This window comes from Astyanax mexicanus, chromosome 13 (assembly GCF_023375975.1).
Source record: "Astyanax mexicanus isolate ESR-SI-001 chromosome 13, AstMex3_surface, whole genome shotgun sequence".
NCBI lineage: Eukaryota > Metazoa > Chordata > Actinopteri > Characiformes > Acestrorhamphidae > Astyanax > Astyanax mexicanus.
Genome location: NC_064420.1, coordinates 43,972,245 through 43,992,828, shown reverse-complemented (window position 1 = coordinate 43,992,828; position 20,584 = coordinate 43,972,245). Strand labels below are relative to the sequence as shown.

The following is a 20,584-nucleotide window of genomic DNA, read 5'->3' as shown; positions in this document are numbered from 1 at the left end:
TCAGACAAAGAACAATCCAGACTGTTCTCATACAGAGTTCCCCAATGGTGGAACAAACTACCTTCCACTACCAGATCAGGAGAATCTCTCGCTATCTTTAATAAACTCCTGAAGACAGAGCTCTTCAAAGAGCACTTACTCTCCTAACACGTCTAACACACTAACTACTTCTAACCCCATTTCCTTCTTCCCCTCCTTCACTTCTCTATCCCTTTATTTCCCTTCGACCTCCTTTATCCTATCTAAAAATGGGTTATCTAAATTCCTATTACTTTGTACTTCATTATTGTAAGTCGCTTTGGACAAAAGCGTCTGCCAAATGAAATGTAATGTAATGTAATGTAATGTAACCAGCCAAAGGGTACATTCAGTATTCTGTATCACTGTACTAATAAACAATATATATTTTAATTGCACATTTTTTATTTGAAAGCCAGACAATTTTGGATCATCAAGTTTTTGAGCCATATTCAGTTGATGATAATGTTTATAATTTTTATTACGGTATCTTTACTGGCACAAAAACCATGGGTACAAAAAAGGACTTTCACTGAAAGGTACTTTTTTTTACCTAAGTATAAAGTACAGCTCCAGCGACAAGCTTTGTACTCTTTTAGGTACAAATCTGTACTTACTTTTCTTAGTGTGCATGGCTGTCACAGTTCGGTGTACACAGTATACATAAAGTTACAGACAAAGAAACCACACAATGAATAAACATTACCAAACAAAATGTCGAACCAAAAGAGCAAATATAACTCAGAAACCTTAAGCTGTACCCATTGGATTTACATGGGATTTGGGGAATTGTGCTATTGTACCAAATTCACACCCAATATCGAGGTTCAAAATGACTTGTATTTATGTAACAGTACACCCCTAACACTCAATATATATATTTACATTGGACTATGTACAGTCATGGCCGAAATTAGGGTGCCAATAATTGTGTTCGTCCAATTTTTAGTATTTTGTTGTTTCAACACACGCATAGGAAATAAACATGTGTGATTGCAGTACTTTTCTGGAAGAAATACTTAATTTTCTGGGGGAAAAACAGTACTGGTATTAGTCTGTCTGAGACTATATTGAACTATTATTATTTATTAACTATTATTATTAATTATTATTATTATATATTATTATTGCTGGCATAGCATTGCAGTCTATTATTTTAAAAAGCAAGAAAAGAAAATTCCATAATATGGGCCCTTTAAATTCATAAAGAAGTTTTAAGTAAATGTGACATTATGACCACATACACACACACTCACATTCCTTATCAAATGCCCTCAAACTGAACTTTAAATGAACATTCAGCAGTGCTTCCGTCAGCAGTGAGAGAACTTGAGGGCCTCAGCGAGAAAAAAAAGACTACATCTCACTGTGGATTTCTGATCACTTTGGTCTTTTCTGTGTGTGTGTGTGTGTGTGTGTGTGTTTAAGGAACAGGCTTTGGCTCAGACCCTAGCATCAAATGATAAATCAAAACAGATCAGGGTGACCTGGTCATGACTCGCGCTCTCGTTCTCTGTGGCCATGTGGAGTTGATTCTGATTGGTTGATTAAAGCCATGTGCCACTTTCCCAGCTTTCCCCAAGCAAATAGTTCATCTTGAATTTTTCACAAGAATAACCCTAAAATAGCATTTCTGAATGTGTGTTAGTATTCTGAACATGGGGCAATTTTTGGTTCATTTTTTAAATATTTAATCAAGTTTTGAATGTTTCTAGAATGTTTTTTGTATGTTCTGGTAACATTCATAATTTGTTTTTTTTACAATTGAATAAAGGCGTTTCACATTTGGATTTTTTTTGGCATTAGAGTAATAGAGGTTCATCATTTAAGCTTTTTAAAAAATAAACTATAATATATATATTATATACTATATTATATTCTACTTTTAAATAAATGCTGCAATTCTTTCATTTGGAAATATTGATTCATTCAGTCAGTAGGAAAGTTCCTGTTGTATCAATTTAATTTAATTTAATTTAATTTTTTTAATTACTTCAAATGTTTAAATGTTTCTATAATGTTATTGTCTGCCTTAGAATTATTCTGTTATTGTTACAGGCTAACCTTCCAGGAAACTTTTGAAAAAGATTGTTAACTGTTTTTTAATTCTTTGAAAGCTGGTGTATTTCTCATATTTTCAGAATTATTCAATTACATATAATATGCCAGAGTCAGTGAGGTCAAAAATCTCCCTTTAAAACATTTCCACCCCCACCCTGAATTTATGCCATTCTTTATGTGTACATAGAGTCTAAAACACACCTCCCTCTAAACGCGATTGAAACTGTAGTTTAGATTAAAACAAACTTCACTGTATTTCTCCCTCTGTCCCTCTCTGACCCAAAGTCCGATTCCTCACACACACACACACACACACACCTACTCCTCCATGCTCATTTAGGTTGTCGTGGGAACAGTAAAACAGGGAGTTTGGGAGGTCGGGTGTGTGAGTGTGTGTGTCAGGATGAATCCGTATCACTCTTCAGTGTTTATGGAAAATCCTTTTTTCTCTCATCTCCCCTCCAGATGCACTTTTTATCTCCCTTATTCCTGCACTTGCTCTCATCACCACATTCATCTTCACTCTTCACTCTGACAGCGGTAGGGATGGGACGGTTAGCTGTCTCAATCACTGGGTTGTAATGGTGCCATTTTTCCCCCAGTAAATAACCTGCATTCTTAAACCGCTAAGGTTTCTAAGTGTTAAACTTTAAAATGGCCTTTACTCTTTGAGATCTCATTTATAATAGTTATACTTGAAGAAATTGTATCTTAAAGGTCTTAAATATAAAGGTTTGTCTATAGCAGACGTCTTCAAATATGGACCCTGAATTAATTTTCCAGTCCTGGACTTTTGTTTGGTTTGATACTACATGGCCACTCAGTTACAATAACTATTCCCCTAACCTCCAGCATGAACAACATCCAGGACTGAAATAGCATTCATGGTCCAGATTTAAAGATGTGAAGAGTCTGTCTGGGACTGTAGTTGTGCACCTGTAATTTGAACTTCAGCAGTTATTGTTAACATTGTGTCCCAGTTTAATGGACCAATACAGGAACAAAGTGTAGTTTTTCCCTTCTCCTGTTAGGTTGCCAATTTGGAGACAATTTTTGCATCACAGTGATATGATACAGTAAAGGGCAAAACAAGAATCCTGGTCTGGTTTTCTAAAATAATCTATGGTCTGGATTCCCAGACAGGGATTCAGCCTAGAACGATATTTTTTCAATTTAAAATTCTTTAACCATAATTCCTTCACAAGAATCTGGCCCATACCGTTAGGTCCATCTTATCTGTTAGAGAAAGTGATAAGAATCATTTTAATTTGTACTTCATCTTTTCCACATCATTTAAAATGTAAAAGGTAAGATTATGCAGATTTTATTTTAAAAACCGATTGGGTTAGCCCTTTAATCATCCTGCCATATAGAGGGTATGCATTTATGTTACATAAAAAGGTCAAAACCTTTTAAAACATGGCTGTGACTGTAATTAATTGATATTACCTATGGATATTGATGTGCAGCTGAAAATCAGATTTTCTGCCATTGTTCTATTACTGAATTCACTACAAAGGAAATATGCTAATCCAGAGCTTATCAGTCCTGATCTTTGAGTTACAATGCTCTAAATGTTTTAGAGTTGTAACACTGTGTAACACTCATAGTTCACCTCAGTGAGGGCTGGTCAAGTTAGTGCATTAGTTGTATCAGGTGAACTGTAATTAGTATTAACTCTAAAACCTGAGGGAAGTGCTACTCTTGGCCCAGGATTGGAAACCATTTCACTAAGCAAAGTCTGAAAGCTACTCGTTTGGTTGCCTGGCTTCCAGTTGGTTCTGTGAATTGCAGGAATCCATCTGCTTCTTACTTCTTTAGCTTTTGGCATCCTGTGAAAGATTAGCTACTGAATGCTATCGCTGCCACTCAGTCTGTTTTTTTGCCACTGAGTAAACTTAACCACCCATGTCATATACATCATTACAGGACATTTTCATGCTGCCCCATCCCTATCCATTAATCTATTTTTAGACATTCCAAGAATGTTTTAATTAAAAGTTTTTTTTTATGTATTAATTTATTTTCACAATTGAATAAAGGAGTTTCACATTTGGCACATATTTAATAATAGAATAAGAATAGAGGTTCATCCTTTAAGCTTTTTATTATTAGCATAAATAAAAAGAAAATATATATATATAAAAAATATATTCCACTTTTAAATAAATGCTCATTCAGTACAGCAGAGTCAGTGGGAAAGTTGCTGTTGCATCAGTTTAATGCATAATTATGTTGGTCACTGATATATATCATTACAGGACTTTTTTATGCTGCCCCATCTCTATCCGTTAATATGTGTGTGTACGACCTAAAGCCGCTGCCGTGTTTTTGCAGGTAAAGAGAGCTGTTTTGAGCGTATAGTGTCCAGGTTTGGCACTAACATTACATATGTAGTGATTGGCGATGGGCGCGATGAGGAGCACGCGGCCAGCCAGGTAACCTCACCCCCCTCTGATCTTCACCTGTCTGACCTTTAACCCTGTTTATATTGCAGGAAAAGAGAGTTGCTTTGAGCGCGTAATGCAAAGGTTTGGCAGGAAGGTAGTGTATGTTGTAATTGGGGACGGTGTGGAAGAGGAGCAGGCTGCTGCCAAGGTAACGACCCCCGGGTGACCCAGAAGCAGTGTGTGACCCCCCCTCCCCTCCCCAGAGTGGTCTTCCTGTCTGTGTGTGCTGTAGCAGTGCTTTACCGTAGCTCAGACTGACTGAAGGCCCGTTCCCTCAGTTGTGTGGTTTCTCTGTTTGGTGTGTAAATGCTGGTGATGGTAGATGGTGTGGTTTTATTTGCTTACCTGAAACCTGTTTTTGCATTTTCTCTGTCTGGCAGTCGCTCTGTAGCTTTCTGAGGTTCCAGAACAGAGCTAATCAACCAAAGCTGCATGCCTGCATTTTAATAAGACAGTAGATGGGGTATGGGGTGTCACGATACACAAATAATGATTTATTTTATACAATATGAGATTTATAAGCAAAACAAGTTGATTTGCAAGATTACACAAGTAGTTTTCTTGTGATAACAAGAACTTCTTTTTATTTATCCTAGCTATTTGGAATTAATAGGATCTGACAGTTGTTTTTGCAAAAAAAATGTCCTCATACGGGGACAGTAGTATATTTAAACAGTTGCCATCTGGGATCAAAATGACCCAGTTGGTTCAAAACCAACATTTTAACTTCTACAGCAAATAAACTAGTTTAAGACAAAGTTTTAATCTGGCCCATGTCTTGTCTGGCTGTAGAAACTTTTGGATGGGTTTCCTGCCATCTTGTTTTCAATAAATTGAGTATAATGTTTTCATGTGACCACTAGATGGTACAGGCAGTGTAAAATAAAGTATAAAAAAATAAAGTATCGTGGTGCAGATAAGCAGAAGCATGTTTTTCGATAACTACAGAAAATGACATTTGTCACTATTCTGATCAATCAATTTACATACACTTGGGTAATCAGGCAATGTCAAATCTCTGGGTTTACATGAGTCAGGCAATAAGTGTCTGTCTACTTCCTGCCAGCCAAAAGTCTGACAAAAGCATGTGAAGTAAACTTGTTTAAAATCAGTTTGCTTGCATCTGATTACCCAAGTGCATGAAATGCGTAGATCAGATTGCTGACAAAATCAGATTTTCTGCATTTGTTGGATAACTGCAGAAATCCATTTATGATCAGATTATTGAATGATTGTAGGTGGAAAACTGTTGTTTTCTCTTGATAAAAATGTTTTCTCATGTGCAAAATCTATTTTTCTTGAGAAAGCAATTAATTCCGATCTCTACAAAACAACTGTTACATTAAAATAAAATTAAAAACTAAGAAAAAGAACCGTTGTTATTCTGACTAAGCAATACACATACATAAAATATATAAAATAAAAATAATTAGCTTGTGGCTTTCTGACCTTCTATAGACGTATACAAGACATTGGTTTCTGGCAATTGGACTTGGAATTTAAAATAAAAAATATTTGAATCTAATGACACAAAGTATTGTTACACCCCTATCACATATTAGCTTCTGGTGCGATATTAAAGAATGTAAAGATAGTTTCCTGGATATTCCTGCTAAGCAGCATTTCATCCTGGATGAATATCTCTGTTCTAGAAAACACCAGAGAACTTCGCATTGTTTCATTTCTTATCCATGTATAGAAATGTACAAAATATGATCTGATATTTTTGCCAACAGTGTGTCTTTTACAGTTACATAACAAAATGTCTACATGTTGGTATCTATATAATAAAGGGTTTGTGGAAGGTTGTGTGCTTTTCAGTCCATTCATGTTATCTTTATAACAATTTAAATGAAACAAAGTTAGTCAGGTATTTAACAATACTCAACACAGTGAAAGACACAGAACTTTTAATAAACCCTTTATTAAAATGTGATTTATGCAGCTGTTACTGTGCTGTTCTCAGCCTCTCCTGTCTGTAACTGAGTGCTTTGTCTCTTTAGTTACAGTAGTGAGCTTAATAAATAAGATTTAACACTTAGGAGCAGTATGTTAAATGTAGGATAAGCAGTGCATGGATGTGTAATTTAGCATACACAGATGAAGCATAGCATTATAACATCCTTGTTATACAATTATATATTTTTTCAGTTCCATTGATCATATAGAAACACCATATTTCTATAATTACAGACTAGTTCTGTATCTGTTTCTATGTATACTTTATTTTTTATCATCCTTTCACCCTGTTTTTCAATACTCAGAACCCCAGCAGGTGAGAAAACCACCCAGAGCAGCTATTTATTTGGGATAGTGGATCATATACAGCAGTGCTGCTGGAGTTTTTAAACACCTCAGTCTCACTGCAGGACTGAATATAGTCAAACAACAATATATCCTGTGGGCACTGATGAAGGATCAACACTGTAAACTGTGCAGCAACAGATTCAGAGCTTCTCTCTCTGACTTTACTTCATCTACAGGGTGTTTCAGCTGTAGGTAGGAGTGTGTTATAGAGTGGAGGACAGCAAGAGATGATTAAATACAGTGTTTAAAAACTCCAGCAGCACTTGAGCATCTGATCTACTCACTGTACCACCAGCACAACACACACTAACACCTCATACACCACCACCATGCTAATCACTGCAGTATCTGATCCACTCACTGTACCACCAGCACAACACACACTAACACCTCATACACCACCACCATGCTAATCACTGCTGTATCTGATCCACTCACTGTACCACCAGCTCAACACTCACTAACACCTCATACACCACCACCATGCTAATCACTGCTGTATCTGATCCACTCACTGTACCACCAGCACAACACACACTAACACCTCATACACCACCACCATGCTAATCACTGCTAATCACTGCTGTATCTGATCCACTCACTGTACCACCAGCTCAACACACACTTACACCTCATACACCACCACCATGCTAATCACTGCTAATCACTGCTGTATCTGATCTACTCACTGTACCACCAGCTCAACACACACTAACACCTCATACACCACCACCATGCTAATCACTGCAGTGCTGAGAATAAATGACCCACCACCCAAATTATATTAGATGCTTTAACTTAGATCTTAGATCTGGCCTAGCCCAGGCTTGTTTTGTGATTATCACACCAGAGCTTTATATTAAATAAAAAATAAGAAGAAGGGATGGAAAAAAAAAACCTGAGGTTGTTTCAGCGACAATTTCGCATTGAGACTTCTCAATAAAAATATATTAAAAAGTATATAAAAAGGAATTAAAAATAGCATTAAAAAACTACAGCATATAGAGAAACAGATACGGGACTACAGTCTGTAACTATAGAACTACAAAGTGCTTCTATAAGATCAGTAGAGCTGAGAAAATTGATAATATGTGTAGAAATAAAGAGGTAGTCATAATGTTATGCTTGATCAGTGTATACTGTATACAGCATGGCTTTCTAAAGCCTCTTTACTCTTTCACAACCCGAACCTGACTGAGCTCTCTCTCTCCGTTTCCAGCACAACATGCCATTCTGGCGAATATCGAGCCACTCGGACCTGCTCGCCCTTCACCAAGCACTGGAATTCGAGTACCTGTAACACTCGACGACTGTATCATAGGCCTCTTTTTGTACAACTATTTAAGAACAACAGTACACTGTAATCTCCTTTTATGTTGTTTTTGTGTCTTTTTAATAATTTCTCTGGCTTCTGAGGTAACTCTGCACTGTCTTAAAAAAAAAAGACTCGGACTGTCTGGGAAAGAGGCAGCTGGGTTTTAAACGGTCAAACCAGGCTCGACCAGAGCTCACAAACGTCTTACATCACACACACACACACACTCACAAACTGCATTTCACTGGGGTGTTCATTTCTCTCAACACAAACCGTAAAGGAACGACACTCCAGCCCACAGTCACACAGGCCCTCTCTGATCAGAGAGACTCCAGGTTTCTCAGCTGTAAACCAATAGATATAAATGTACTATCCCAAAAAATACATAATACAATGCACAGTCTAGCATAGATTGATAACTCATGTAAATTATTTTACGGTAACTAGTTTTAACAGTAAAGACGCTGTGTGTTGCTAATGCATATTTTTTTTCATTTGGTCTTTTTGTAAGTTTTTGGCTAAGAAGTATGTGTATAATGATTTGTCGTGCCTTATGAACTGTTTTGTGTGACTTTTGTTTATTTTGAAAATGTATGTAGATGAAGGATAAAACAAAATGAAAGACTGAAATGCAAACGTGGTGTCTGTAATTCATTTCTTAATATCATAGGAACTAAACAGTGGACCTAAGGGCTGGGCAAGATGGCCAAATTTAATACCGTAATTTATATAATTACGTACAGAGTTAAACACACCGACTGTGGAATACCTCATTTGCACTAAACAAGCTGGGAAGTATAGTTAAAATATTAGTATATTTAAAAACACTCATGATGCACAGAATTCTTTGCTGTATTTTGATCAAGACAAAATCCATCAGCAGTAGCAGATTTTTTAAAACTATATAAATACTCAAGTGATTTTTATTCAATTTATCCAGCTCAGCATCCAATTTAACAGGTTTTTTATGCTTAAAACATATTGCTGATAGAATAAAAATGATCACAAAAGAATATAATATTCTATTACTCTAGCAGACTAAATTGTGGTAGAAGTCTTGTACTACTACACAGTAATGCCATTATAGTGTATGAACACCAGTTAGACATCTGGGCAGTAGTTCCACTGCATAGCATTTTGAATGGAGATGTTCCATTAAAAAGAAATTAGCCTGCCCCCAGTGTATTCATGTCCAGTTATTAGGCTTCTGAACAAAACATAAATCAGAAGTGATGTACCATATTGTAGCAGAGACAGGTGCTGTGTCCCAAATTGCATACTACACACTAATACCACATACATTTATACATTTCCAATTCTGCACTGCTATGCCACCATAAACCACTAGAAGCTCTCCAGCCATCATGGACACAGAACTTGCATCATTATCTGTAGTTCTGTTAGCTTTACATTAAGCTTAGTGTAATCTGCAGGTATAGAGAATCAATGAATGCAGTTTGTACTAGCTTCCCCATTAATATAGCAGAAAATCAGCTTAAAACCTAGGAAATTAAACTGCTCCAAAAGGCTTAATAAAGCACACAAAATGTTTCTTATAAAAAGGGACATGCTTATTTCACTGCTTAACCCATTGCGGTTTAGGGCAGTTAAGGGGTTCCTGCATAATGTATTAAGTAATTGAAAATGGTACTGTGTGAAATCATCAAGTCAATCAGAACACTTGCCAAATCAGAATCGTGGGGTGAAGACTCATGACTGAAATCCTTAATGAATCTAAAGTTGCATCACCCTCTTGTATATTTGGCTAATACACTGGAAATAATCAACATAAAGTTAAGAAATTATAAAAATGCAAATTAAAAAAATATTTACATTACACTTTCAGTAGAATCTGGAGAAGAAAATCCTGCTCAGTCACCAAAACAGCCCAATGCAAACAAATCCAACAAATCAGATTAAAAAGGTCAGTTTGTATTAAAAGCCATGAGACCAAATCTTTTTCAAAACGGTTTATTTATCGCCTTATTTCTTAGATTTGAAATACTCCTCGATGACATCCTTGGCCTGAGACTCCTTGCCGTAGTCCTGCAAGATGAAAACGTGCATTTTAGCATTGTATGCTTAAAGAGGAACAAGCACATGCATTTATTCATTGAAGGCTAATAAATATTTAATGCGCCCCAGGCACTCCACACTATTGGGTATAACTGGATCTTTAGAACAAAACTGCTCAATTCAGCTAAAAATCCATGTGTTCAACTACACAGGTACACATCTTTGCAGATCACCAAGCTAAACACTGCACAGTCCTGAACAACCAATCACCATACAGAACTAAAATTTGTTGCCCTTTTTTGGGACCTCAGAGACCATGTTTAGATCTTGAGGCTCGTAAGCCAGGCCTCTCTCTCGCCAGTATAAAAACAAAATCAGCCACACAGCATAGACAGCCAGTGCCTGGACTCGTCCTGGCTACAACATGCTCACACACCACTGACCCACATTCACCCGGCTCACCTTGATGACCACGCAGCTGCAGCCCACCACCTTGCGGGGTTTGCCTTCTCTGTCGATTTTGCACAGACCGACCCACTCACCAAGCTTCTTGTTGTCATCTACCTGTAGAAAAAGAGAACATTAAGGAAACGTTAGAACCTGTTCACTGCAGTGACATTTCATTGCATCCTCACAGAGACCATTTATGGAAGTTCAATAAAGGTGAGAATCACTCAGGTTTGTGGCAAATAAATGCATCAGTTCCCAAATCAAAAGCACCAGGCAGCTGTCAGAACATGGTAACTTTGGTTGGTTCCAGGAAATATTTTAAAACTGAAGTATTTAATTGCATTAAGGCCAGGTTACTTTACATAGCAAATCAGATTGCACACCTGCTCCACATTTAAACCTGACTGCCATACTTTTCATAAAACACTTATTATTGCATGACTTTGTAAACTCTACTGCAAGTAGCTCTAAATCCCCTGCTCTCAATCACAGCTCACTTGTGAAGAGCATGTTAATGCATTTAGCATATTTGTTAAATGAGCTCCAACACTCATATTAACTTTGCTTGCATTTATTATATTGTAACATCCCAAAATAAAACCAAAACCTATACAAGCATAGTATAATATTGCACCACCTGGGTGCACAACTAAATTCCAAAAATGAAAACATGCATGCCTTTGTTGTGATTTAAAAAAAGGTGCATCAAACTTTAAAAAAAAAAGGTACCTAATGCATCACAATTTCTTTAACAGATGAGTCAACATACTGTCCAGTTCTACTAGCAAGATCCATTCAAAGCCAGTATGAAACATCTGCCCAATTAGCAGGATTTTGATCAATGCAAAGCAAGTCAGCTTGACTACAGCCAAATGATTTAAAAGTCATTGGAAGCATTTGTTAAAACCAAAACTAAAAGTCATGATAAAGGCATTTATTTATAAGCAATCTTTTCATGCACCTGTCAAGGCAGTGTGTCTCAGTAACAATTGGGTAACAGAAGGCGATTTCCTCACTAAATTCAGTAGAGGGAGCCAAGTTGTCATCACTGACACAATAGCCAACAGGTGCCCCATAGAATGCACTAGATGCACTAGTGCAAAACGTTAAAGGAGTAGAGGACCATTTATTCATACCTTGATGAGGTTGATCTGGTGCTCGGCACAGAGGGCTTCTACCAGCTTGACGTACATGGGCTCATCACAGTTGGCAGCAAGGACGCACAGATGAGCCTGGCGCCTGAAAGTGCAAGAGGAACTGTTAATACCTCCTATCAGTGCATAACACAAACATTACTGTAAGTTAAAGGTATCTCAGTAATAATATTGGGTAACGTATGGCAGATATCCTCAGAGACTTCAGTAGAGGGAGCCAAATTATCATCACAGATACACAACATGCATTAGGGCTGCACATTAATAGATTAATACTAATGCAAATTTTACTTCACGTAATTATAAAAGTCAATCACACAGCCCTAAAGCAAATTAACAGAATACAAACTACACAGCTAGGTAAAACTTACTTGTCCAGAGCCTTGGCGGCTTCACGGATGCCACGGGCAAGCCCGTCATGGATGAGGGCGGTCTTCAGCACCTCGGGCAAGGCGGTGTTCACATCCATCACTCCTCCGGCAGCAATGCTGCAGCAACAAGACAAATACAAAGTTAACACAAGACTTCGCTAATTGTTTCAAAACACAATCATGCTCAACAACCATCGGCTTGTCAGAATGCGATTATCACTCATAGTTGGAGTGAAGGGAAATCCGACTAAAGATAAAAAGTATCATCATATCAGCCGAGGTTCAAATTAAGAATTTACAGTATACTCAAGTGCAAAACACCCAACATTCACAACAACAGTAGTGAATAACCAAAACAGGAAGAGATTATCCTAGCCATAGAATACACTGCAATGTCAGCACTGGGTCCTGCCTAGGCTTTAAATAGATAAGAAACAGGCATGATTAAAATGAGTCAATTTTATGCAGCTTTTGGTGCAAATAATCCATTTAAAACAGGATTTGCCACTAATGAAACTTATTAATAAAGTGTACAGTTAGGTCAGTTTTCTTTAAGCACACCATGCTCTATGCTATGTTTGAATGAAACTCAAATTACTACCGTAATGTGTTTAGTAATTAACACATTCATACACACACACTCACTACATAAGTATATAAAAGTAAATTAGTTTCGTTAGTGGCAAATCCTGTTTAATACTCAATTCAATAATTAGATAAAAATCAATATTGCCCCACTCTAGTTGTAGGTTTTAATGAAACTCAAATTACTACTGTAATGTGTTATGGTGCACATTATTCAATTAAACACTTATGGAATGTAGAGTTGGATTCTCCCAAAATCCTGTTGTCCAGCTCTTAAGTATTTTAACACAAACCACTCTTTAGATCAAGTAGAGTATGTCCCTAAATATTGTCTACTTTTACACTTAAGTACTATTATCTTAAAATAGTAATAAAATCCAAAAAGTAGATGTGAGCATTCCCTTCTACAACACTTGAAAAGCACAACAAACAAAAAAAAAATCTATCAATGTCAGTGCTACATCAGAATAAATCTCTTTAGAGATGCAAGTGGCAAGGGGTTGTGTGTGCTCATGGGGGGTATTTAATTGTTGAGCTATTATACAGGTCAGAAAGACATTATTTGTGTTATGTATAACAGCTTTCATTAGATACAATGTATTTGACATGCTAAGACTGCATGAATATTCATGTTTAATAAACTAAATGTTAAGGAGGAGGAAGAACATTAGTTTTGGGTGCAATATTAAGTCAAGTTCTTCTTTGGGGAGACAAACTGCTAACTGCTATTCAGATCAAGTTTACTAGCTATTTGAGTCCATAGCTCAATATTTTCTAACTTCATTCTTCCAGGATTTAGTACAAGAGCCATGTTTCTTTATTTAAATCATATTTTGGGCAAGAATATCCTTTAAAACCTGGTTAAAACACACCAAGCTCTGCACCTAAAGCCCATGAACAGCATGAATGCTAAGCAGAGACAGCTACAGTAGTCTGCAGGGTTTACAGTGAGTTTTAAAGTAGTTTTAACAGCCAAAACCCAGGGTGTGCTTTAGATAACCATTTATTAAAATGATTTAACTAAACTACAGCCCCCAGCATGCAGCTCTCCAGCCTGTGTGAGAGTGTGAATCAGTGGGGAAGGGGGACACGCTTACCCTTCCTCGGCCATTGTAGATCAGCGATGGATGTTGGAGCTACGACTCTGAAATTGGGAGATAAACAGAGGGCTGGGTTAGTGTTTAATACGCTGGCCATGTTTTTGATGGGATTAACTGCATGATTGCAGAGATTTAAGCCGGATTCTCTCAGCGACTCAAGACACTCACCCTGTTCTCCCTCAGTCTGCGGGTAAAGAGAACGTCACACAGTCGACCGCACCGCTTTATGGGTAACAGGACCCGGGCTGCCCGCAGCGCTGCCTGTAACACACAGCCTCAGCTTCTGCTAGAGCTAAATAACGCATTCAGTCCAGATTCATACTTCTGATTTAAAAAATAACAACGACCGTTTAATTTTGAATTCAAACTGACTTTAAAAAGCGGATGTGATTTTGTGTTCGATAGTAATGTTTAAACTGTAACGGTTACTTTCACCATTAGGCGGTGCCTTTGAAAGTTTTGGCGGTTAAAGCTAAAAATCCTAGAGAGTTCTCAGGTGAATGTTTTAAATTTGATAAAGAAAGGCAAGAACTCTTTCAGAGCTTAAGAAACTGGGTATGACAGTGGTGTCAGTGGATATAATTTTAGAATTTGGTCTTTAGAATGCTGCTTTTTTTTAATATCTAAAAGATACTGAACTCATAAAGAGAATTTAGAATAAGGGCCAAATGATCCTAAAGGGGGCAGCAATGCAACAATTTGGATACCAACTGCCATTAAACGCCTCAGAAAAAGAAGAAAAGTCCTCTGATATATTTGTTAGATTTATTTATTTACACTTACAGAATAAATAAATATACATGCAGAGATATATAGAGTGACAGACTGACTGAACTGCTTAAAGTTTTGCACCAGAAGTGGCATAAAATTATTCAAAAGTAGTGTGTACGACTAGTGGAGAAGAACATGCCTACATTAATGAAAACTGTGATTAAAATCCAGGGTTATTTTAACAAATACTGATTTCTGAACTCTTAAAAAATTATTTGAGGTCTAAAAGCTCTGGAGCTTTTTTGTTATTTCAGCCTTTTCTCATTTTCTGCAAATAAATGATCTAAATAACAACATTTTTATTTGGAATTTGGGAGAAATATTGTCCGTAGTTTATAGAATAAAACAACAATGTTCATTTTACTCCAACATATGCCTATAAATAGCAAAATCTCCTAATTTTCGCTGAGCTGTACATATATGGCACATTTCACCAAATCGGAGCCATTTCAGTCCCCAGAAAATTACATGTACAAATGTGCACAAAAAAAACTTTAAAATACATTTTAAGCATAGTGTCTTGTACATTAACCTAATTGAAAAAGTGAAACGTGTAATTAAAAACATTAATTAAAAATTACTTTGAACACTTAGAAAAAATAGTATTTGTTACCTGTCCCCACTTTTTAACTATAAACCTTACCATGGAATATAATTGCTAAAATCCTTTAGAGATGTAATTTTCTTTGTATTGTTGTGCATTGTGACTTCAAATCCCATCTATGCTTTAAAAAAAAATCATAATAAATCCATAATATTTAAGTTAAAACACACATTTTAGTTGTGTCCCTGGGTTTTCACTCAGCCCTGTTACTGTAACACATTACCCCATTTGAAACATCTGGAACATTCTACAAGTCACATCTACAACAGGAAGTGACATCAGCTGGTTCTTTGGAGATCATGGAAAGAACAAAAGGGGGATATCACTAGATGTGCTCAGTGTCCTCGTGCTATTAGCATAGATGTCATTTAGCTATTTTTCATGTTTTTGCTAATTCTATACTAAAACTCATTCCTGTTACTTTCAGTCATGTTACCAAAAAAAAGTACCAGGAGTGAGTGCCAGTAACAGGAATGCACACAGATAAAGAGATATAGTTTGAGTGTAGAGACTGCACTACAGTGTAGAGACTGCACTAAAATGCACCCTTTAAAAGTACTTTTTTAGCATGCTCTGTGCAATGATACATTCTCACTAAAAACTGTTTACAAAAGACTGTAAACCTGCACACACTGTACTCTCACAGCCCCTGCTTTTTCTTTCTTGGTCAAATGAGTAATGTCCTCACCCTCTCACAACCTGTCCTGTTTTGAAGTGTGATATGTGCCCTTATTTAGCCTTCATAACTGCTAATGAACTTTAACCTCTATAAAGTGTCTAGCAGCAAGACTGATCACATGGGTGGAACCAGTGACTCACAAAAGCTGCAACAATGCATTACACAAAATAAATGATTAGGTTTTTCAGTTTTGCTATGAAATCTGGTGACTTATCCATATAGCTTTAAGTGGGATATTTTAAGTGAAGAATCTATGCATTCATATTAGTAATTACAGTTTTTAGGGCAAGAAAAAAGCTACTTATGTTGACTGCTGCAGGCTGTGTATGTGTGTGTGTACTGTATGTAGGTGGCCTGTATCAGTATCTAAATCTGCAGGTATCTACAGGCCTAAGCAGTGAATTTTGCTTTTTTGACAAATACAGTTTTGCTTACAGCACTCTAATTTTAGATAAAATGTATTTTCGATAAGGTCTAAAGGACATTATAGCAATTATTCTAAATTAACGTTACATTTTAAGGTGGTGGCATTACTACTTTTTACACCAGACACAGTGTTGAACAATCAAGCCCTGACATGTTAATAGTAAATGTTATGGGAGGAGTGTGTGTGTGTGTGTATCTGTGTGTGTGTGTGTGTGTGTGTGTGTGTGTGTGTGTGTGTGTGTGTGTGTGTGTGTAAGCACATGAGGTGTGGCAGTCAAGTGAGCCATGTCAAAACTCGCCTGCCCACCTTGTCTTAGAGAAGGTATGCACACACACCTTCACCAGCTCAGCTCCAGTCTACAGCTCCAGTCGCTCTCTCAGGGTCTGTAGCACCATACACACATCTCCCCTCACCATGTCTATTGTTGTGTACTTCAGCAGCGCCAGTGGCTCTAGAGAGGTACAGTATGAACGCTGTGTGTTTATCTGCTCTTTCTGTTTATCTGTTTAGACTGGCTGAGAGTCTAGTCTAGGCCTTATCTTGTCTTGCTTAGGCATGCGGATATGTTTATCTGTATCTTTTTTTTGAGCCAAACACAATGATTTTTCTCTTGAATTGATACTGTTTTTGATTAATACATGGCCTTACACACAATGGCCTGGTGTGTCTTCTCTGTTAGACAGCAGCAGAAAAATACATAAAATACAATATAATACATTAAATGCTTTTGTCTATACTTAATCTTCCTGTTTTTTTTTATAGTTTTTTTGTCTGTAAATACTTCACCCTCAAAAACTCTCTTAGATCCAACCTCTTGACAGAGGCCTCTGTAGATAAAGAAAATAAATGTTTTTCACTTCACCTGTCAGTGGTGCTAATGGTTTAACTGATATATGCTTTCATTATAAAATATCATGCAGTTGGCCAGTGTTGTTTATGTATTACTAAAGGTAGATTAACCTGGCACAACTTCACTGGACAACAGAGGGCTTAGTAAAAAAATCTAGTAACCTAAAAATATTTTTTACTGTAGATTTGCTGTTTTTATTTTTACGAAGTCGTACCAACGCACTTCAGAACTTAGGTCATCATCAGGGTTAATATAAATATGTGCCTGAACAACACAGTAACCACCGAAAACTCTGCAAACAATTAACAATTATAAACAATGTAGTTATTTAATTATTGTTACATTTTATTAGAAAAAATATGTATTAATACTAGTAATACTAGATTCTTTCATTCTTAGGCAACAAACATTTGTGGACTGATGCCATTAAGTATGTTAAAGCTTTGTAAACATTGGTGTGTATGTTTTTCTAATATTTTATGTACTTTATATTTCTTCAGGCATCTATATGTATTTTTTTCACACATGTTTTTTTCCTTAATCATCTACCAATGGAGTGCAGAAATTACTCATTGTAGGACAATTATGTAAAAAAAAAAGAAAAAAAAAGAATAATACATATAATCCTATTGTCTACCCTTAGACAGGAGCTTTGGATTTGGTTTTAAAACTGTATAAATGGACTGAAAATGTATGCATGTGTCTGGAATACAGGACTGCAACAGCGAACATCTTTGCTCGCACTAATTAAGTCTAGATCTTTCATGCTAGTTAGTACATCAGTGGTAAATTGGCGGTAAATTAATCTCTCCTCTCAGGTGAAGCAGAGGCAGAGTGAGATCTTCCAGTTTTTGGACTCAAAGAAGATCATCTATCGTGCGCTGGACATCACACAGAGCTCAGATGTGAAAGACGAAATGAGGAGGAAGGTGGGGAACAACACAGCTCTGCCCCCTCAGATCTTCAACGGAGACAAATACTGCGGGGTGAGTCTCTTTACCAGGTCCTTTTCTGGTTCATACACTCACAGAGCAGAAGTGATGCATTGGACTCTCTGGTGCAGATAAATATGAACCTACTTTGCTCCAGTTCTTCATTTAAGCCTCTTCTGGGTTCTAAGCATCGTTCCTGTGTTCTCTGGAATTATCCCAGCTAACAATTTTTGTTTTGTAGAACATGTTCAGATCATAACAGTTAATATTTTTACAACGTTTCTTCAATTTTTCTAGATGTTCTTTTTATTTAACGTTTTTGAATGTTCTAACGTAACATTGCTGCAATAACACATATTTTAACTTTTAGTTTTGGGAATATTACTTTTAATGCTTCCATGATGTTAAAATTCATCAAGCTTGGAATGTTATGTGAAAAACATTCTAATAACATCATGATGCAATCCATTATGGTTTTACATTTTTTCTAAACGTTGCTGGAACTTTATTTCTCTAGCTTTACAGGTTATCCTTGTAAAAGGTTTTAATAACGTTCTCTGGTAGCTGGGATTGTGCTCCATCCAGTGCTTTTGGGATTGTTGAGGTGGGGACTTGGTGGGATGAGGTGGGATGGAGATCATCCAGCATCCTGACCTTATGAGGCTCTTGTTTCGTAAATGCAATCAGATCCTCACAGCAATGTCTCTTGGTTAGTTGAGACAGTTACTCCAACAAAAGCAGCATAAACTTTTATTGAATGTCCTTGATTTTAGAAGGAACAATGAGTGAGCAGGTATCCCTATACTTTTGTCTGCATGTAAATTGTGTATATACATTGTTTTCACATTAGTAAAATCCCTGTATATTAACTCTGAGTGGACCAGTTTGAATCATGCTACTTGCCATCAGCAGCCAGAGTCCGAGAGAGCATCAATCAACTATGCTCACAGCACTGCTAGTGTGATGTAGCTTAAACACAGGTGTCTGCTAGGCTAGCTGATCAAATCTGGGTCGCTGCGCTTTCCTCCAATGGAAAGAGGCAGAGTCTGACTTCAAATGTATCAGAGGATGCATGTTCTAGTCTTCACCCTCCTGGTGTTATCTAGTTATTGGGGGAGTCCTAATGAGTGGGTTGGGTAACTAGCCTTCCAAATTTTTGATGGGAAAAAGGAAGAAAAAGTAAGTGTTTTTTTATCAGTGACCTGTGAAGCAGTTATAGCACAAAAGGTCTGTAATGAGTGTGCAATGTGGAATTTTGACACTGAAAGATGGATATGATGAATATAAATATAAATATTAGCCTATGTGTTTCTAGCTGCATATAGTCTGAGCACTGTAGTATTACTGTATTGTGCTCTGCTGTGAGTCATAAGACTTCATTTAGAAAGGGTGTGTATGTATTTAACAGCTGTTACATAAGAAGTGCATTCCTTTAAGTAAACATTGCATGAAAACCAGCAGAGATGGTTTTCCTCACATGCCTTACATACACTGACCTGTATACAACACTGCTGCTGAAACACCAACTTTTGTCAACGCCATAATACTGGATTTATTGTGGTTTAATACAAAACATCCAATGCAAATTTACCACCTAAATAGTACACTACATAAATGCAATTATGTCACTTAGTGTATTCACGTTTCCTATAATAGTGTTAATGATATAATGTAGTATATTTTATTAATGTGCAAATTATGTACGCATTTGAATAGGTTAAACTAAGCACCTCACTCTATTCTATGCAGGAGCTGATTTGATTCTCTTTAGCACAACACTCCAGTCTTTAGGCTCATTTGTTTATTACGCCTAGAACAATCCATACTTGTCAAACTCACCGAGGGGTGGAATCAGTGCACGCAAAATCTGCAGTTTCACTCACTCAATCTTTCGCTTAAAGAGATGTTAATATTATAGAGTGAGGTAATCACACAGGCACGGCTGTATTAACATCTGGAGCAATGTTTCTGACCTTTTCTCTCTATGCTGTGTATGTGTTGTAGGACTATCAAGCGTTCTCAGACGCAGTGGAAGACGGCAAACCAGAGGCGTTCTTCAAACTCTGAGACACAACACTGAATTCCATAATCTTTTTTAATGTGCAATCATCAATAAATATATGTGCCAAACTGATTTGCTGTAGTGTATATGTGTATTATTGAACAAACACTGCGTTAGTTTTAAAGACGCATATGATACATGTGTCTGTTTTATTCCTTTACCAAAAGTCACTGTACACTGACATACCAAAAATCATGTATCTTGAACATAAAAGGTTGCCTGGGAAGTCTTTGAAACATCCACACCTGTATAAGTTGTGAAGTGTTATCTTGTGGAGGAGATTGAACAACAGATAATCAGCATGCTTATGGCGAAGCAGTGTGAATTCTGGGAGTTGGAGTGCCAGATGGATGTGTTTTCCATTTCTAAAGTTGTGGTGATAGTTAACATACCTCGAACCACAGTGTCACATGTACATTATAGAGTTGGCCT

General features: G+C 36.9%; 3 protein-coding genes and 2 non-coding genes across 12 annotated transcripts in view; 2 read left to right on the top strand and 3 right to left on the bottom strand.

Moving 5' to 3' along the window:
• Positions 1-8,781, top strand: part of eya4 (EYA transcriptional coactivator and phosphatase 4) — a 162,166-nt gene extending 153,385 nt beyond the window's left edge. For 6 of the 8 annotated variants that reach the window (XM_049462773.1, XM_049462772.1, XM_049462774.1 and 3 more), the window contains 2 exons: positions 4,577-4,677; positions 8,056-8,781. In XM_049462773.1, the coding sequence (XP_049318730.1) occupies positions 4,577-4,677; positions 8,056-8,136 (182 nt within the window). In that variant the 3' untranslated portion in view covers positions 8,137-8,781. Of the gene's footprint in view, positions 1-4,416; positions 4,518-4,576; positions 4,678-8,055 lie in introns of all 8 variants that reach the window. The other 2 variants (XM_022676849.2, XM_022676847.2) reach the window with 1 other exon arrangement.
• A 1,325-nt stretch (positions 8,782-10,106) lies between these two features.
• rps12 (ribosomal protein S12) lies at positions 10,107-14,211 on the bottom strand. Its single transcript, XM_007257856.2, has 6 exons — positions 13,996-14,211; positions 13,825-13,871; positions 12,143-12,259; positions 11,754-11,856; positions 10,630-10,731; positions 10,107-10,197 (listed from the first exon to the last, which is right to left on the bottom strand). The coding sequence occupies exons 2-6, from the start codon at positions 13,836-13,838 to the stop codon at positions 10,135-10,137; spliced, it is 399 nt and encodes a 132-aa protein (XP_007257918.1). The 5' UTR covers positions 13,839-13,871; positions 13,996-14,211; the 3' UTR covers positions 10,107-10,134.
• On the bottom strand, positions 11,591-11,673 carry LOC125780708 (small nucleolar RNA SNORD100). The gene has a single exon (XR_007423986.1). It is a non-coding gene; the product is annotated as a small nucleolar RNA SNORD100 (small nucleolar RNA).
• LOC125780709 (small nucleolar RNA SNORD100) lies at positions 11,925-12,010 on the bottom strand. The gene has a single exon (XR_007423987.1). It is a non-coding gene; the product is annotated as a small nucleolar RNA SNORD100 (small nucleolar RNA).
• Positions 14,212-16,582: 2,371 nt separating the features above from the next.
• zgc:153284 (GRX_SH3BGR domain-containing protein) lies at positions 16,583-20,224 on the top strand. The gene is made up of 3 exons (XM_007257857.2): positions 16,583-16,767; positions 17,977-18,144; positions 20,095-20,224. Exons 1-3 carry the CDS (start codon positions 16,723-16,725, stop codon positions 20,155-20,157), a joined length of 276 nt encoding a protein of 91 aa, XP_007257919.1. The 5' UTR covers positions 16,583-16,722; the 3' UTR covers positions 20,158-20,224.
• The last annotated feature ends 360 nt before the right edge of the window (positions 20,225-20,584 follow it).